Genomic DNA, 20902 nt, shown 5'->3' on the forward strand with positions numbered 1-20902 from the left:
TTCATACCTTTATTTCATACCTTCATGCCTCAACCTATACTTCTAATTCTCCCCGCTTTCATGCTATGTCTGTTTTATATTGTTGCCAGGACACAGAATATCTCACCTTCATTATCCTGAAGCTACCATTTGCTCCTTCAAATGAAAAAGAGAAAGAAAACTGTTGCGAAGAGAGAGGCCATAGAATATGCAGAGACTTTCCCAGTGTCATTTTTGAAACTGACAATAATCTGCAAAGCAGCTTTTTCTAAAATGATCTTGAACATTAAAATAAATTGACAATGGTATAAATACATGTCTAATGGATAAATAAATAAATAGGTATCATAAGTGCCTAATGGAAGCCATAAAGATGGTGTAAATTACATAATTTGTGTAAGAAACATCACCTGCTGTATATAGAATCTGATTTGCATATACTGTATGTGTGTGATGACCTAATGACATGTATGGCATCCTCTTGTGGATGCCCAATTATAAATACCTCTGAACTATATGAAGAATTCATTTCCTTATTTTTTTCCAAGAAAAATTATAAGGAAATATATAGATAAATAGGAGATAAATATATACAGTAATATAGAAATTACAGCAAACGTGATTAAAACACTTCCTGAAATATGATTAACAATTTATTGGTTTTATCATCCTCCTAATAAGAAGGTACAAATGTATAAAGATGATCTTTTAATAACGTAGAGATTATTGAAGTGAGCTAATGAAGTGCATTTTTATAGTTTAAGCACTGACTCAGTATTATAAATAAACTGTACCACTCCTTTGAAACTATTAAAGCAAACCATATTAATTGGTAGCATGCTAAAATAAATTAGTTCATTGAAAGTGCTAGTGAGGCCCCATAATGAGTTTCACTATTAAATCATTTTAAGGGCCAGTTGTAAGGGTAAACTGAGGTATTTTCATTTATATTCCATGACATTAGGTAATATAATCCGATATACTCTAATGGGAGACCAATTGAGATTAATGGGATTTAATTTCAGTTGAGGGGTTATAACTTTGCATCATACTGTTTTTTTAAGTGGCTTTATTTTAACTTGCATTGTACATAAAGAAGTCTCTTACTAAAGGGATTGGAAAGGACCTGAATATTAAACAACTGTGAATAAGGACAAACATGTCTTCAGGACATGCCAGTCATAATGTGAAGCAAGTCAAATAAAAATTTTATTAATAGAGGAACATAACAAATGTTTACAGATTTAATACATCAGTTTTAACACTTGCTTTTAAATAAATGTGTTCTTGGTGTATGGCACTATTTAAAGTTGTGTGTCCTTGTTTTAATTTTGGTCTTTTAGTTTCTAGTGTGTTGTCTTTTTGGCTTTGTTTTACTGCTTTTTCTTTAATTTTGCTTACCAGAGCCAAAGCCTTAGTAGAAGAACAGCGCCTTTTGTTCCTAGGGTTCAGGTAAAGGCTTAATCTGCCTGACAGAAACTAAAGTTGTTTTTTTTTGGTTGTTGTTGTTTTCTTGGAAAATGGATAGTAGGAAAATGTCACAGTTGGTCCGTTTTCCCATTTTAATTTTGAATGTGTTGTTTTAGACCATCTTAACAAATATCATATTGTCTTGTGTACAGCTTGAAAAATATTGCATGGATATTAGAACCCTACATTGAAATTTAAAGAGACAACTAGCTTTTAATTTTGATTTTATCTATCCATAGACAATAGATATTAACAGTAATAATAATTTTGAAACTCTTCTGCAACTGTGTACCTTGAAATAAATAATCTGTTCTTTTGATATTTGTTCTTGTATATTAAAGTTGATGTCTCTTTAAATCATTCTCTTTTTTTGCATTTTCTAAATGACATTTCCTTGAGAAGATGGGCAAATAAATTTGTCCTCATCTAAGAAATTTGTATCTGCAGGCATTTTAAGATGTTAATTGAAATTGTGAAATAAAAATGATTATAATTTTTTGTTGTGAAGTTTAGTGTTGATTATATTTGCCTGTTTTATTCGAATACAAATTGTTTGCCCTTTCTCATTAGTTATTTCTTAAGATACTATAGATTAACCAACCTGTAGATTGTATAAGAATGTCATTATGCTTATTTTGCTTTGCTGCATGCTTTCTTTTTTATTTTGAACATGAAACATTACTCATTTTTATAATATTTGGTGATTTGGAATTTAGACATGATATGTATAGTTCAATTACTAATAAATCCAGCTTAGTTGAGCAGTTTAATTCTCCAAAAATAGTGCTTGAGAAATATAATACTGCAAGCCACTAACTTGGAGGTTATTAAAATCAGGCTACATTTGAGCAGTATATAGTACAATATCTGAGTTGAGATTAAGAAGTTAGCATGGCATATTTTGATTATCCACAAAGACATTCATTGGATCAAAACATTTTGCAATTATGACTGCATTATTCATCTGATATTAATGAAAATAACAAGTTACAGGTAGTCCTTGACTTACAATCGGTCACTTAGTGACTGGTCGAAGTTCCAACAGATCTACCTAGTTGGGTACTAACAACCTGGATTTGAAGTTCTGACAGTTGCCCCTTCCCCCCTGTTCATGTGACTGCAACTGAGCTGCATTTTTGGCCATTTGCAGCATCCTATGGTCATGTGACTGAATGTTATGACAGTTTTGCTGAAAACCAGGATTTACTTCCATTTTTTTGGCAGATGGCACCTGTAGTGAATTCTTGGTTGTCTTGACAACCATGGCAATTTGCTTAACAACTGCGGCAAAAAAGCTCCTGAAGTTGGATCAGTCACATGACCAATCTATTTTACAACCACCATGAGTTACAACCATGATAGGCAGATTTCATCACAGTCATAACTCGAAGACTATTTGTAATCCAATTAAAAGTGGCCAGACATAGTTACACTTTTCCATATAATGTAGGAAAGGACCAGCAGTCCATGAAGAAAACTTCTACTTCATTCAAAACCACCAATTATCTTAGCGGAAGAGTGATAAACTTTTTTTTCATCCTGCATTTGGTTTTAATAATTGTAGATCAGGACATATCTATATGGTCATTTGACTGTAAACATTTTTCTATTTTTCTATCTTAGCAGAAATTAGTTTGGTATGTATAATGCTTAGGCTAGAATAGCTAATTATTTGTTTACAACTTTACATGAATTTTAAGCTATTCCAAATTTGGGAACTAAAATTTAAGATAAGATTTTAGAGGAAAAGAAATCTAGAGGTATGTAAGGGATTAAATAATATTTTCAGTGTGCAGAATGGGGTGGTAAAATGATCACTATGTATTTGAAGAAAATATCTGTAAAATCATTTTACAGATAGATGATTGTATTGTATAAAGTCCATAGAGTTCACAACCGTATTTCAATGTCCAAAGCATTTAATATAGCATTTAAGCACTGTGTGCTTTAAATGGAACCTTGACTCAAACCTATCTATAAAACTCAGTGGCATACATAGGTTTATACTATCAGACAGCCAAATTAGAATATTCATTGCAATAATAATATACAGAGTAGATTAAGCATTTCATTTATCTTACATTTACTTATTTTACCTAATAATTTTTTTATTTTTTTTTTGCCTAATTCATAATTTCTCTTTACAGATAAAGTTGTGGTATGACAAAGTTGGCCATCAATTGATAGTCACAATATTGGGAGCAAAAGATCTTCCTTCAAGAGAAGATGGGAGACCAAGGAATCCCTATGTTAAGATTTACTTTCTTCCTGACAGAAGGTACCATGAACAGAAAGCTTATATGATTAGATGTGGGAATTGTTACAAATGAATTTCTGTGAATAATAGCTAATAGAATATAACTGTATAATATATAATGATACAAATCTGTTAAATATTAAAGGATTTTATCAGGGCTGATCTGTTAACAATAATGGATTGCCTTATCCCTTATTAAACCCTTAAGTCAAAGTGAGGGAGTGAATGAATGAATAAATAAAATAAATAAACACATAAATGAGACGCATTGATGTGCTTCCTCAGATTATTGTCTTTATGAATTATTCCTGTAATGTACATGTTTATCGGTGTGGACAGCGACTGGTTGAACAAGTTCCATTTCCAAAATCAGTAATACATCATGGAACACTGTCTTTGACCTGAAGGGATGCTTAATGGGAAACCTTGCTGCTTTCATTCACTGGGATCAACACATGGAAGATTCCAAACGTTGCAAAGCAGGGAGAATCTAAGAGACTATGGTATTCTTGTCCAAAGTTCAGGACAACTCAAGTATAGTAAAAAAAAATCTATAGAAGGGACTGTAAAGGGAGGGAGGGAAAAAGGAAGGAAGGAAGGAAGGAAGGAAAGAAAGAAAGAAAGAAAGAAAGAAAGAAAGAGGGGCAAAAGGATTTTTATTTCCCATATCTATTATTTCTTAAGAACAATTATACAGTTATTTTTCATAATCTTTTTATTAATTTTTAGAAATCAGTCTTACTGTACTTTCAAATGGTCATTGCCAATTTGGCCTTCTGTATTTATTTTCACCCTCAGGCCAATAAAGTGCTACTTAAATTAAAACATAATTCTTTTTCTAAGAATTCTCACTCTGTATTACATTACAGGTGTTATATTAAAATATTTTGAAATAAAATTTAAATACTACTTAAATTTAAATAGTATTTATTTAACAAAAACTTTGCATGATGTTGAAATGTTTGTTAAATGTAGCAGTTTCTCTATATTGACATTTCCCAATTTGCATTAATTGTTGCAATTACAATGATTTTAATGTTTCCATTTTGTATGTTGGTTAGGTTCTTGACGTAGGGGAGTCTCAAGGTAGAGTACTAGGGTATTAGGCGTAATAGTTAAGCTTAGACCTTTGAACATTACTAAAAATGTTAATGGCATAATATTTTTGTCATTTACAATAATATATTCTTTAGATTATTTGCTAGACATTATTCTGAAATGAACACTTTCAATACTTGCATATCTATTTTGTAAAATGTTTCAATTTATCTACTAAAATCTGTCATGTCAAAAATATTGCTGATGTTTTATAACTCTTTTGATTGAAATAGAGTATTTTTGTGGAGTGGAAGTTTTTAGTGAAATGAAAGAGGAAAAAAAATCTGCAGCAAATAGCATCTGATGCCTATTGGTAATCCATTGTTAGTATTGTTTTGATAGTTGAGTTCAACTTATTTTGGAAATATTCGTGTGCTTCAAACATTCAACCAGTGTGGTGCATAGTAGCATAGCCATAGTTTTCAGAATATTTGTAGATATTTGTGTGAAGTGAGTGAACTTTTTCAGTGCAGAAGCTGATAGCTTGTGCACTAACTACTATTCAAGGGGAGCAATTTATGAATATTCTTTATGATGCTTCCTTGACAATAAATTTCCTAAAAATATATCTCTTGATTTTGGATCAAAGTGCAGAACAGATAAAAATAATTAAATGAGAATCCTTGACCACACTGATCTTGTTTACAATATCCTATTTGTAATAATCAGGATTTTCTACAATTATTGTGGAATAAGTAACTATCTCAGAAGTCCAATTTCAGGAATTTTACAAAAGGAATCAAACTCATCCTTTCCATTAAAAATATTATTTTTACTATTCTTTGTAATATCAACATTTTTAATATGTACTTCTTAATTACAGTGATAAAAATAAAAGAAGAACAAAAACAGTAAAAAAAACATTGGAGCCCAAGTGGAATCAAACATTCATTTATTCTCCAGTTCATCGGAGAGAATTTCGAGAGCGAATGTTGGAAATTACTCTTTGGGACCAAGCTCGTGTTCGTGAGGAAGAAAGTGAATTTTTAGGAGAGGTAGTCAATGCTATTTATTGTTTACAAGGAATAAATATTTGATGTTATCCCCATAGGCACAAAGATACAGTAAATGAACAATACTGCATCACATTAAATTATCCCTTTTTCCTGTTGCAATCTTTTTCATATACTTTGTAACTATTTTTGAAGCTGTTCATTTTCCATTAACTTAACTAAATATACAAATACCACCTAGTACATATTTTATATAACAGTTATAGCGCAAATGATGTGTTTTACTTGAACAGTTCTTATTTTATTCTCTTTTTTTTAGATTCTTATTGAATTAGAGACAGCATTGCTGGATGATGAGCCTCATTGGTACAAACTTCAGACTCATGATATGTCCTCATTGCCACTTCCCCATCCTTCCCCATATTTGCCACGCCGACAGCTTCATGGGGATAGCCCCACACGAAGGTTGCAAAGTAGGTTATAGATTAGTTTGTGTTCATTCCTAATGACTAATTGAAATGCTTTCTTCTGGAGTGCAAATTTATACAATAATAATATAGTATCTCTTCTGTTTTTATAAACTAATTTATATATATTGTCCACATGTTTGAGAGTCAGGAAAAGCTAATGTGGAGAATTCATTGTATATTAAGAAATGTATTTGTTTTCTCTAGTTCTTTTTTGTTCTCTTGCCCATTTATATTATATACAGTATTACTTTCTACCATGTAGCTGTCACAATGCAGTTGTGGCCTTTACAACAATTTAAAAATACAGTTAATCCTTGATTAATGACAGTAATTTCTAACTCCATTGCTAAGTGATGTGATTATAAAACACATCACATAACCATCAATGATAGTTCTGGCAGTTCCAGTTGTGATTGTTCAGTGAATCCCAATCATTAGGTGTGGTGTCATGTAATTGCTGTTGTGACTTCCTGCTGGCTTCCCCATTGCTTGTCAGAAGTTGACAGTGAAAGTTACAAATGGTGATACATGACTTCAGGATACCGTGACTGCAGCCACTTTGAGAATGGCCATAAGTCTCCTTGTTCAGCATCATCATCCCTTCTAATAGTCGCTGAACAAATGGCTGCTAACTGAGGTACCTGTATTGGAAAAATAAATATTTATACTAAAAATTATTTGGAGGATTCAGTCATAGATTTTGAAGGAAAATAATCAAATTGTAATACATTGATTTTTTTAAAAAAAATTAAATGATTTGAAATGATTTTTTAAAAAAAATATATCTATAAGATCCATGAATATAAATCTTATATAAATTTAAAAACTTCTTTTACATTATGCTTCCCTTCCCTTCACAAATATGTCTAATATGTCTTTCCTGAAATCATTAAACTTCACAAAAATTCCTTGTAGCTACATGTCAACATGTATATAAAATATGATTATGTAAGTTAGACAGTAGATTTAAAATCCTTGAACATCACACCAAGATCAGTTGAATTCCTTGACATTTCCCCCTGGACAGAAAAAAAAAGAAATAGCAATAGCAATAACATTTAGACTTATATACCACTTCAGAATGCTTTACAGCTTTCTCAACAATTTGGGTCCTCATTTTACTGACCTTGGAAGGATAGAAGATTGAGTCAACCTTGAGCCAGTGAGATTCGAACTGCTGGCAGTTAGCAATAATCAGAATTAGCCTGCAATACTGCATTCTAACACTGCGCCACCATAGGTCTTAAAAGTTGTTTGTGCCTCTGTTTTATATCCAAGTCTTATCACCCATAGTCACAATGGAATTAGGCAGTTTATAAATTTAACAAACAAAAACAAATCTAAATTTAGTAGATTATGAATTATGAAATGCAGTTCATACAGGTGAGCAATTCTGTATGTGAAGAATGGAACGTGAGCCTTGTTCTCTAAACCAGACTGCCTCAATCTTTTACCCTGGAGGAATCCTTATAATATTTTAGGTCTCAAGGAACCCTGCATAAAAATTACAAAAAAATAAAAAATGAAAAGTTCATCATAAAATTCACTTCTAACCTACACAATTTCCATTTTATAATATTTACAACAACAGCAAAGCAGTAGGCCAGAAACTGATATGCAATATGTAAAATTCTCCACTATTTCAAGGACCTAGCATTGTGTGATGCATAACATTAAAAAAACGTTTCTCTTTTTGTTTTCAAACATGATCTCATGCTTCTTTTAATTTTTTGCTTTCTTTTGTACAATAAGTGGTTTGGGCATGTTATGCTAATGTGCTTATTTGAATAGATTCCGTATGTCAGACATGTCAAACACAAGGCCTAGGGGCCAGATCCGGCCCACAAAGTGGTTCCATGTGGCCCGCGAAGCCATCCTGGAATGGCCCCCACTGCCTTGGCCCTGGCCCAGAGACCCTCCTTCTGCCAGAGACCCTCAGATCTGTCCCACTCCTGCCCAGGCCCCCATAGGCACCCTTGATGTGAACGTTGTAGAGCTGGCCATGCCCACCCAGTAGGCCATACGCACTCTAGCCACGCCCACCCAGTAGGCCACGCCCACCCTGGCCATACCCACCTGGCCCCTTGAGGGCAACCGCAATGCTGATGCGGCCCTCAATGAAATTGAGTTTGACACCCCTGCCGTATGTGGTAACAGAACAGTAGTCCATGAAAGCTCCTTGGTGCTCTCTGAGTTTGCTTGTTTTCTTGCAGACATTTCATTACCCAAATTAGGTAACATCATCAGTGCTAGGGTAATGAAACGTCTGCAAGAAAACAAGCAAGCTCAGAGAGCACCAAAGACCTCTCATGTCAACCCTGAACTACAAATATTCTCCTTTATTAGAACAATAGTCCAGTCCAATTATTCCAGTAGTGAATAATTAGGGAATAATTCAAAATTTCCATTAGGGCTTACCATCCTAGATTTTAGAATCTTTTTCTATAATATGATTGATTTTTAGTAGGGTTGAATCATAGCTTACTGTGGTATGTCAATTAGGTAAAAACTATGTTTTCCATAAATACTTTAGATCCATGCAAAAGCACGAACACTTTGAATTGGGACTTGCCATCTGGTTTAGAGGCAAGTTATGACGGCTTTAGAGCTGCCTCATTTTAAAGCTATGGCAGAAGGAATTAGAATACAAAAAGCCGATCGTGAGAATTAAAGGTGCCTAATCCTGAATCCAAACCACAGTTGGGCATTATATATATCTTTAAGAAATAGAACAACAATGAACCCTCTCAAGTCTCATGTAGGTGGCAAAATCAAGAAAGAAGTAACAATGCAATAAAGAGTCTTTAATACTAGTTCATGATAAATGCAGATTCTTGGAAACAATAATAGGAATTTCCCAGGGGTTTTGTGTAGTGAGTTAAGGCAGACTCTCTTTGAAATTCATCAGTTCAGGATTTGGTACCATCACTGCAACTGATTTATTGCAATGTGCTCTACATGGGGCTGATCTCAAAGTCCATTGGGAAGATATAGTTGGTAGAAAATGCAGTGGTTTGCAAGCAGTAAGGGACACTTCTTATTATAATCATGTGTCACCATTAGCTGCACTATTTTCCAGTTGGCTTCCAGCTGCAATTTAAGGTGCTGGTCATTACTTCTAAACTCATAATTCATGTCTGCTCTGTCAAATAAAAATAGTGGTTACGCTTAATTATATACAACCTTTCAAATTAAGTACATTTCTGTTACATGTCAAAACCTCATTTTTTTTCTGATATCACTTCGTTTTAACATTTTCCAGATAAAGGCTCATATTCATATAATCCAGGTAACTTAAAAGCATGCCATGTATTGCTTGTGAGTTTTTTTTCTAATGCTATTGATGTGCTTCTGCATATTTGTTGCATTCCAGTTCAGTTACTTATAGGCTGTTTCGATTTTTATTCTGTTTTCAGAAATTAGCCTTTATTCTTGCATTATTTCTAATCGTACAGTAATTGCTAGTGTTATAAATAGTTGGCTAAAAAAATAGAACTGCTTTCTAACTTCATTCATTGTGTTTCTATGTAAAGGTAATATACTAATATTGATATTAATATCTTGATAGTACTTTATGAGAATTTGTGTTAAATTTAAAAATCATACTAATATACTAACTTTTTGCTTATACTGTAATTCCTTAGTGGTAGGAATTATGGATTGATTATTCTTCCTTTATTGAGTGGTATTAATCATACATTATATGTTTATGTATAGGGACGCGGTGGCTCAGTGGGTTAGGACGCTGAGCTTGTCGATCAGAAGGTCGGCAGTTTGGTGGGTTGAATCCCGAGTGCCGCATAACAGAGTGAGCGCCTGTTACTCGTCCCAGCTTCTGCCAACCTAGCAGTTCAAAATCATGTAAAAATGCAAGTAGAAAAATAGGGACCACTCTGGTGGGAAGGTAACAGCGTTCCGTGCGCCTTTGGTGTCTAGTCATGCCGGCTACATGACCACGGAGATGTCCTCGGACAAATGCTGGCTCTTCGGCTTTGAAACGGAGATGAGCACCGGCCCCTAGAGTCGGAAACGACTAGCATGCATGTGCGGGGGAACCTTTACCTTTACCTTTACCTATAAGTTTATGTATAAAAGGTCCTAACCCACTGAGCCACCGCGTCCCTTTACGTTTATGTATACACTTTTATGTATACACTTATACATATTTCCTAAATCAATTTGGCAAATAAATACATCCAATTTGCTGTTTGTATTAAAGGATCAAGTTAAATCAACCTTCCTTTAAGACCCTAAATGGCTTTGAACCTGGTTTTGTGAGAGACCACCTTCTCTTCTTTCAACTGCTTGTTTATCCAGGTTAAATTTCAGGTCCTGGCTTCAGCAGAGAGGCAAACATTTATGCAAGCATAGTGTGTATGATTATGTAGGAGGCTTGAGAAATTACTCAGGCCAAGCATATACTGTAGTGGTTCAGTAGGAGAAGCGTTGATGGGAAGTGAGGTAGAGTGCATAAACTGATGGTTGGAACAGTGCAATTATGGCAAGACTTGTGGATGCATCAGGGACTGGGCACACGATGGGTTTGGTTGCAGAAGCAGTGGGGGAAAGATGAAGTAGAGGCACGAGGAGAGTATGGGTGTGGGCATGCGGGAGTATGTGTGGAATACAAAAAAAGAGTGATGTTAGAAAAGGCAAATGAGGAATACAAAATAACAGAGTTGGAAGGGACCTTGGAGATCTTCTAGTCCAACCCCCCTCTCTCCCGCTTAAGTGGAAGACCCTATACCATTCCAGACAAAGGGCTATCCAATCTCTTCTTAAACACCTTGCCAAGAAATCTGTAGGGACTTGTTCAAAGAAGGACAAAAAAAGCTTTGAATGCTAGGTTAAGAAGAAATACAATTAAGAGTTAAGCATACGGTAAGTGTCAAAGGAGAGATCAGTAGAATGCAATAAAAGATAGCCAAGAAAATTTGCATCATAGATAAAAGGAGGAAAATAAATATATCAGGGTTATTTCTATTTCCTCAGTTATGATTGAGCATATATGATCTTGTATTTATAAAATATGTTTAGTCATTAACTATATATTTTAAAAAAGTATTTTCATATCATATATGCAGTCCCAATGAGGGTTGTGTTTTCTGTTTCTGAACAATAAAGCTCTTTTACTGTTTCACAAGTCAGTTATATTTGGTTCCTTGCAAATATTAGGATATCTCTTGTGTACAAGCAGATAAAATGGTAAGCCAGAGCCAAATATGTATTTTTTCTTATGGGGCTGGCTTTTTAGGTGCAGCAATTGACTTAGAAGATGTTTTTATTTACTTATTTCAATATGTGTTGTACTAACCATATTAATACTTGAAATAGTATTTTTCTCTGTGTATTTACAAAATGAATGTATGCAAAATTAACAATATCTATTAATGTTACTATTAAAGTTTAATAAATATGTCACTCCTTTACTGTAATAGCTATGATCAATCCTATAATTATTTGTTTGTTTTTGCAGGATCCAAAAGAATAAGTGATAGTGAAATCTCAGACTATGATTGCGATGATGGAATAGGAGTAGTGTCAGGTAAAACATTTATAGACGTATTTTTAAAATTCTGAAATATTTTTCATGATGAATTCAACCCTCTTTCTTCCACATGAAAAATTGCCATGCTTGTTTCTGCAATGTTTTAAAATAATTTGTTTGCTAATGAAAGAGTTCATATTGGTTATTTTATTTATCCGGAAGGATTTGTTTTCCAAAACATAAGTGATGCAACTACTTTGGAAAGTAATTTGGCCTGTGGTGTGAATTTCCCTATCTTTAGGAATGGGGCCAGGATTAAGTTCCCTCTTTAGGTCACTGAGTGCTTAGGCAGGTATAGTTGATAGGGGAATTGAATCCCCTAGAATAGATATTGGGATAGGTTTTTAGGGCTTTTTGGGTATAGGGGATGAATCAGTGCAAGTTTGTATACCCTGGCCTTGGAGATGGGAGTGGAGTGGCTAAAGAGTTGAGAGGGAAGGCAGGAACATCCCTACAACAATGGACAGAGGAAGGTTGGCAGGTATGAAGGCATGGTTGCATTTAGGGACATTGGTCCATTGCTTGAAAATAACCCCATTGTTGAGCCATCAACTTAATTCCTGGTTATCAAAGCCTTAGTGGCCTTGGGTTCTCGCTGTTCTGACTGCTTATTAATACTACCTTACATACTAGCTTCCTTACTAATTTTTATAATACAGTTAGCTGCTAGATAAGTAGTAGTATGATACTGACAAATGGCTGTCCTATTTTTCTTCTTATTTGTAATCTATGTTACATTGATTTCCAAATATGGGAGAACAGACTGAAATACATTTGGAGATCTTAAAATATTTAAAAATTGTTTAGGATAAGTAGTTTTCTCAGTATTAATTGGTAGACATTAATCAGCTACAAGGATATCTATAGGGCTGATGTAAGAATATTCAGTTTATCTTTCAAACAAAGCTGCTCAGATGTACTCAGTTCAACTGATTTGGTCCAGTTGAGATGTTGGAGCATGGCCTTGTGGAGTGATCTGACTTGAATTTGAGTTCGTAACACCTATTGATATGGGCAGAGTCCTTCAGATTATGAACATGGCCATTTGTTTATTAGATCCAGTTTCCTTTTGGATTGTTAAAGCTGCCTGGGAGGTGATCTGGTATTGGGTCCATGTGATGGTGACCATGTTTTTGACAGATAGAGTATGTTTCTTTAACCTTTAAAGGAGATAATAGTGCATTCCTTCCTAAAAAATTCAATTGTTTTGTTAATCATACAATTTATTTAAGAGCTTTTTTTTCTGCTTCTCCCCTCCCACAGATGTAAATCACTGTAAGTCACTGCCTCAAAAGAAAGAATGTACATTTATATTTTATATATTTTATATTTTACTAAAACTGCCCTAGGAACAACTGGAGCTATGGAGTGATAACACCCAGAAGCTATACTAGTACCACTCCTTTGGTATTAATATTAGACAGTGCTGGCAACAACATGTATGCTCCTTATTCCATCTTGATAGGAATAAGGACCAGGTCTTGATAGTTGCTTTCCTTAATGGCAACTGCAGCTTAAATGATTGGAGAAGACAATGCCTATTTTATTGTTTGTATTTACATACTTAGGGTTATACAGTCTTACTAAAGCTACCAAAAAGCAAGTATAATAAACTTTATTGACAGTTCTGATTGATTCAGAAGAATAATACTTTATAAGGATCAGGCAATTCAAGAATTCACTATTATAATATCTCTGACAGATATCCATCCAACCTCTGTTTAAACACCTCATTGCTCCCAGACCAATTCATTTCTTACTAACTAATATTTCCCTACTACTTACCTTATCACTAGTAAGTACAGTCAGCTGTTGGATAAGTGGCATTATACAGTAGTGAGAAATGGCTGTCCATTTTTTTTGCTCTTATTTTTTAATTTGCATTTTCAAAAGTAAAAGAAAATGGGAGGAACTGCATATATACTTTTAAACAAATCTTAAATACATTTATTTCTATATATGGTAGATCAGACAGAAATGCACTTAGAGATTTTCTTTGATTAAAATATTTAAAAAACATTTAGGATAAAGAGTTTTCTCAGTATTAATTGGTAGGTATTAACTTTGTAATTTATTTGCTGTAAATAACCACCTAATTTGTGTTCTATTTCTATGTGAAACTATCTCATTATGTTTTCAAGAACATTGCCAGGCTACTATTATTTCTTAGTGAGAAAAATATATATTCCAGATGTTAAATATTTCCTGGTGTAAACTACATTTACTCCCATAAATTGTGGACAGGACAGCACTATAATGATTAATGTTTTTAAGTGAAACAATTATCTTTTCAATGCTAAAATAGACCTTTCTTTTCATAAATGAAATTTCCACTTATAGAATTCTTGTCTCATGGGCAAATTATTGAAAACAATGATACAATGAATTGTACCATTGTACAGTTGTACAGTGTTAGGTACAACTATACCAAAGTCCTGCCTTGGGGATAAAAGCTAGCTAGGAGGGTTAGTCATTTTCAGCTCACCTCACCTCACAGAGTTGTTGTGGGGGAAATAAAAGCAGGAAGCAGTATTAAGTATATTCGCTGCCTTGAGTTATTTATAAAACAATGAAGTCAGTATAAAAATAAAATAAACTGCATGCTTTGTGATCTGCTTAAAATTCATAAGGGTACTTCCATGCCACAGTAATTTAGGCCAGTGTTTCTTAACATCAAAGGCCTTAAGATGTTCTGCTTCATGTTGGCTGGGGAATTCTGGGAGATGAAGTCTACACATCTTAAAGTTGCTGAGGTTGAGAAATACTGATTTAGGCACACACAATATATGCAGTTTCTCTCTAGGTTATAAATGGTATAGCAATTCTGGTTCCTAAGCTCGAGAATCCATGTCAGATTCCGTAGATCAGACAGTTCTCCTTTGCTTAGTGCCATATGATGACAATGCATGTTTTTCATGGGGACTGTGTGGTTATAATATCTTAATTATTTCTTCCTCTTGCTGCAGTTTGAATTTGGAAATTGAATAATTGAAATTTAGGGAAAAAGTAATAGAACCAAATATAATAGCAGTGCTATTGGATGAGGCATTTTAAAAGTAATAAAATCTGCATACATTCATTGATGCATTTCATTTGTAATTGAAGTGTCAAACACATGTCATTAACCTGCACCATAACAAGCTATGACAAATTATTTTTCCTTTACCCATATGCTTTTAACAATATTGTAATCAATTATTTCTCATTTGGGAATTTTGCAGTGCAAATGATACTTCTCTTAGCTATAAGACTGTACACTAAATGCAAATGCAGTCTTCCTTCTGTTTCCTCCCTCCTTTCCTCCCTCCCTCCCTTCCTCCCTCCCTCCCTCCATGCCTCATTTTTTCAAGATTAAATACTAAATTCCAAAATTTCCCTCAAAATTGATTTTCCAGGTTTGAATCTCATGGCAGGAAAAGAAACTTAGGAGAAGCAACAAGGACTAAAGGAGAGTGTCTTTCGGCACTTTTCTGTTGCAAGTTACCCCCAATCCATCTGTCATCTCACTGATTATCCGGGTTGATTTGGCTGATTTGGCTGACTGATAGGCAGACATCATCTTTTGCCCTTGCTACTCCATATTCGTCCCTCTTGAAGCTGTGCCGATCTGGCACTTGCCAAATAAAAGGCGTGTACCAAATCTTTGGTCAATGGTATAGCTCAAAGTCCAAGAATTTGGGCCATCTTCTAAATATAGTATATGTTGTGACTACCCTGCAAATAGTCTTGGTGCTTCTTTGGTTTTAGATGTTATGTTTTTCCAGTTTCAGCTTTTTTAATATATTGTGTCATGATTTTTGATGTCCTCCCTTGTGTTTTTATAATCTTACTTGTAATAAAATCAGCAGATTAATATAGGCTTGTTGACAAATTCCCCCAGCTTCCAGGTTTTTAATTAAGATACGGTAGGCTCCGTTAAAATATTTCCCTTGGGGAGCAATGAAAAGGCATAATGAACACATTATATATAAGTAGCTTATTCTGAATTAGCACTTTCTAGAGGAGAGACAGCTTTATTTAAAATATCATTCCATTTTATATACCATTCATTTTATTAATCTTTATGTTTTTAACTTGTTCAGTAAAGGTTTTCTCTATCATATAATTGAATAATTTTTGTTTAATTTTGTTGCTTACAGATGTGTACCAATGGAGAAATTATATTAGTAAGAATAAGTAGGGCATTATCTTTGTTTTGAAACATCCCTAAGGAAGGCTTACACCAGCAGTTAGTCTTTTCTACCCCACCAAGCTGTATTATCTTTAGAAATTACGATGAAAATTTTGTGATGGTAGGAAATTTTCTGTGACATTACATCTAAGGAACTAAGGAAATCAGTTTTTATGAAAGAGATTAAACTAGTTTGGGACCAAGGCTACACAAAAATACTTGCAGCAGGATCTATTCATAATGTTGAGATTGATAAACTTAGTAGGAAGAGGTCCCAAGCAAAAGAATATCTGAAAAATAAGAAGATATGATTCAGATTTCAGAAAACCTCAAAAAGATTGTTCCCCCCAAAAGAATAAGAAATAAAAGTATGCATTCCATTCAGTGTTAATAAATGTTACATAATTCATTTTTGGGGAAACAAAACTTGGTATGCAGAGCTGTCTAGGATCTGTGATGTCACCAAGCATTAAATATTGCGTGTTCTTCTTTCTATATCTATTTGGGAAAGAAATAAAACAGTAAGGAAATCTATTTCAGTTTTGGGGTTTCCAAAATTATTAGCTGGCCATTGTGGGAAATGAATGGCTTCATTAGATGGTTTTTTGGCCCTATTTGACAAAGGCTATTTTTATGAATTTCTGCGATTTGATGTGAGCAATTTGAAAAAGACATAAATAATTTTCTACTGTCTGTACCAGGGGTAGGCAACCTTGGTTCTTTATGACCTGTGGACGTCAACTCCCAGAATTCCTGAGTCATAAAAGAGCCAAGGTTGCCTATTCCTGGTCTATACTACTTGAAAAAAACAGAAAAAATAAGTCAGTAAGCCTCTGTATTTCTTTCAGCTCTACTTTTTTTTTGTAGATTACAGACATAATGGAAGAGATCTTCAAAGTTCAACATTATCAGTGCCAGAACAAGTGATGTCATCCAATCATTGCTCTCGATCAGGCTCTCCTCACCGTGGTGACAGTATAGGAAGAACTAGATCATGGTCTCCTAGTGTTCCTCCATTACAAAGGTAAATTGTAGTTGAAACTTGTAGGGGAAGCCTGGTGTTTTCTTCAATATAAAATACGCCATGATAAAACATGACTTTATACCAATAAAAAAATGAAAGATGGAAAATATCAAACTATTTCTTTACTTAAAACAAATAGTTTTGTTTATGATGATCTATTTTATTATATATGTCAGTGTTTAGTTTATTTTTTTTAGTCATTTCAATCGCTATAGTCACCCAGTTCAACCAAATGATTCTGGGCCACTTACAATTTTAAAATTGTAAAACAATTGTAGAATTATAAAGCAAAAAATATTAAAACACTAAAAATATCCACAAAATAAATGATGTAAAATAGTAATATATAACATTTGTTAATTATTCATTGATGAATTTATATAATGATAAATAAATTAGATAATGAATATTTACATACACAAAGATTATGTTATAACAGAATGACTAAAATACTTTTTTATATTAGTATAATCTATCACCATTCAGATGAATTATATTTCCAGTAGCTGGTAATCTTCCAGTTGAGTGTAGTATGATATTTTACTTTTTAAAATTTTGTTTAATATGGAAAGCTGTAAATATGAAAGAAAATTTTCTGCACACAGAAAACAAACACTTCAGGTGAGCAAAGTATACAATGATCTTGTTAGAACTGTGGTACTGATAGTAATTATTTTAAACAACCATTTTTTCTTCTGCTCACCATTTTTTCTTGGGAGATTTTAACTTATTTATTTTTAGTATGAAAATTTCATGCTGAAATATCTGTGATTCTATGCTACAGTGGCAATCTCTACACAGTACTCTTGTTCTATGAGTTGTATTCTACCTGCTTAAAATTGCAGATATTGATTATAGTAAAGGATTTCCAATAAATAAATGTGTAAGCCAGAAAATATTTTTTTAGGTTCTTGCATATTTTGATCTATATATATTATAGATAATCTTTTTCTCTTGGTAACAAAATAGTCAGGCTCACATTAATAATTAGTCAGTGGTGCACTATTTTAGTGAGACTTGTAAATTTATATGGACAACATGAAATGAGTAAATTTTAGTAAAAGTATACAAAAGCCATGTTAACATCAGAAAATACCTCAAGATACCACTTATTTATATACTATTTATATTCAAGGTTGTTTTATAACAGCTTAAGGTTAAAATCCACACAGGAGTGCTACCTAATTAAAAAATTGTGTCTATACATATGTGTCATGAGAGAGGAAGCCCTGTCTCTTTCAGTTTTCGTCAAGTAGATGAAAGCCCCACAATCTAAAAATTGGTTATGTTCATATCTTCCAAACAATGGTAAACAGGCTCTTCTAACTCTTTTAACTCTATAGTGTGTGAAATTAACTTACAAAAAAATATTCAGTGAAGCCATTATAGATATCACTCCTGATGTAATTTTTTTCAACAGTTGAGCCCTGGATACTACAGTATATGGAACATAAGTAAGAAATATCAAACTTCTGAAAAAAACAAGTGCATGGGGATAGGAAGACTAAGTGGAGAATATCAGAATTATAGTTCTCTCTAACCTCTATCTGGGAATAATAATAGTAAATATTAGTTAGCCTTACACATTAGGAATGGCCCAAGAAGAAATGATGATGCAGCCACCTTGCTGAGGTTCAGTTGTTTAGATGTTTGTAATGAGAAAAGGCAGGTTATATATGTTCATGTTTGTGTGTATGTGTGTATGTTTGTGTTGTCAAAGACACCACTCTGTTCAAAAAGGTCTGGCCAAGACTGTTTCACATCCCTGAACTTGAACAATTTTATTAAATATAGGAGGAATAAAGCATAGGGAAGAGATACTTCCAGTCCTATAACATTTAGTTACAGACTATTATCTTTCCTCTAATGCCGCTTAAGGGACAATTAACACATATTTTAAGTCTCCATTACCATAGTCATAAAATTATGAATATTTTTTAGACTTCTTCCCTAGGAGGTAACAAAAAGCAGTAGAGAAATCCAAAAGTTGTGAATGATTATAACTGACCTACATTATTTTGGTTGATCTCTCTCTCCCATCCCTCAAGAACCTGTTGCCATTCAAGAAAATATAGTAACAAAATTAAGCATACCTGGAAAAACAGGAATTCAGTAGCAATATTATCAACTGATAAAAATTTAACATTTAAGATGTTTTTTTCCAACTGAAAAAAATTAAAAGTATAAGTTGTATTAGTCAGAAAAGGACTTACCATCCTCTTGATTTTTTACTGCCATTGAGTTAATATAGGCCTCCTATAATATCCATGAAAACATATCCCTTCCTATAGTGTGTGGAAGTTTCAATTGTTTATGAAAATTACATACTTCTTTTAAAATGTCAATGTTCCTTTTAAATATCAATCACCAAATTTTCTAAAGAAAGGATCATCATGCTAAGAGTTAAATATTGTTTTTTTAAAAAATATGAAGGAAAATACTTACAGTAAATGATATTTTATAATATTCAATATATCACTATATAATGGTTGGTGCATTTGTATGTCTGGCACCTTTATTAATTAGAGAATTAATGTACATTCCCTTTTACAGCTCTGATTATAGAGTGAATTCTCCTTCCTGCCTTAACTAGAGTTAAGAACTAAATTAGAATTAATGTGAATTACTAATAAAGTTCATCATGATACCTATTTAACTAGAATTTGTTTCAATAAGTACTGGTTATTTTGCATGAATAATTTTAAATTACATGCTTACTTTGTAGTGGGTAGATTATTTAGAATTTCATTTTATTTCCAAATAAGATTTTTCAGTTGTTGGCAATCGAGTTGTATATAACAGCACGATTGTAGGCCATGGCAAAAGCAAATCTAAATATTCAGGGAACAACTTTCCCATCTTTTTGGAGGCTTAATTTTTTCAAATTTCTCTCATCAATTAAGAGGCTATGGAATTTCCATTTTACAATTATCTGATTGCAAAGATTCATACGATGCTAACGTGTTTTCCGAAAGGCTATATCACATAGCAGAATTTAAATAACCAGCAGGTATTAATGACCAGAAAAAACTGTCAGGGTGAAGAATGCAACAGCCTACATTTGATTAATAAAGATCATTTTAGAGATTAGCAAAGGGATTTGCTCATTTCCCCCTCTGTAATATTGATGGTTTTGTTTCTTCAAGGAATGTGGAACATGGGTCTCGAGGGACCCGATCTACTCCTGCACATTACAATACCATGAATCGAATGGATAGACATCGAATAATGGATGACCACAACTGTCCAGACAGAGAGAGGTAGATATTCTGAAGTAACAGAGTAAACCATGGAAAAAGAGTCTATAGACAGAGTCAATTCAGCTCTCTAGTTTACAAAATTAGGGTAGAGAAAAAGGAACTGTTCCTGTTTTTGAAATTATTATTTTGTTACAGGCATTCTGTTGTATATTATGTATTCATATTGTGCATTTTTCCTGTCAGAAAAACTAGAAGGAGGTAAGTATCTTTTAACTTGAAGACGTAGGGCTTTATTCTATGAGGTTTTTATTTTATTTTGACTATTAATTTTATATTGAATAATAATTCATTTAAGGTAAATAATAATTAGTCTGTTATTGTCTTTAGAAATAGGAATATATAATAATTTACCAATTATTGTGGCTTTGATGGGGAGGGAGGGAGAAACAGATGAATAGTTCATCTGGTTTTGGCCACCACAATGTAAAAAAGATGGATGTTGAGATTCTAGAAAGAGTACAGAGAAGAGCAACAAAGATGATTAGGGGACTGGAAGCTAAAACATATAAGGAATGGTTGCTGGAATTGGGTATGTCTAGCTTAATGAATAGAAGGACATGATAGCAGTGTTCCAATATCTCAGGGGTTGCCACAAAGAAGAGGGAATCAAGCTATTCTCCAAAGCATCTGAAGGCAGGATAAGAAGCAATGGATGGAAAGTAATCAAAGAGA

General features: G+C 33.4%; 1 protein-coding gene across 22 annotated transcripts in view; it reads left to right on the forward strand.

Moving 5' to 3' along the window:
* Positions 1–20902, forward strand: part of RIMS2 (regulating synaptic membrane exocytosis 2) — a gene marked incomplete at both ends in the record, with an annotated part of 289996 nt that overhangs the window by 150409 nt on the left and 118685 nt on the right. For 17 of the 22 annotated variants that reach the window (XM_081324271.1, XM_081324268.1, XM_081324272.1 and 14 more), the window contains 6 exons: positions 3597–3727; positions 5628–5799; positions 6077–6230; positions 11704–11772; positions 16814–16970; positions 20117–20230. In XM_081324271.1, the coding sequence (XP_081180397.1) occupies positions 3597–3727; positions 5628–5799; positions 6077–6230; positions 11704–11772; positions 16814–16970; positions 20117–20230 (797 nt within the window). Of the gene's footprint in view, positions 1–1383; positions 1432–3596; positions 3728–5627; positions 5800–6076; positions 6231–9489; positions 9517–11703; positions 11773–16813; positions 16971–20116; positions 20231–20902 lie in introns of all 22 variants that reach the window. The other 5 variants (XM_081324264.1, XM_081324273.1, XM_081324262.1 and 2 more) reach the window with 2 other exon arrangements.

This window comes from Vipera berus (genome assembly GCF_964194415.1).
Source record: "Vipera berus genome assembly, chromosome: 3".
Taxonomy (NCBI): Eukaryota; Metazoa; Chordata; class Lepidosauria; order Squamata; family Viperidae; genus Vipera; species Vipera berus.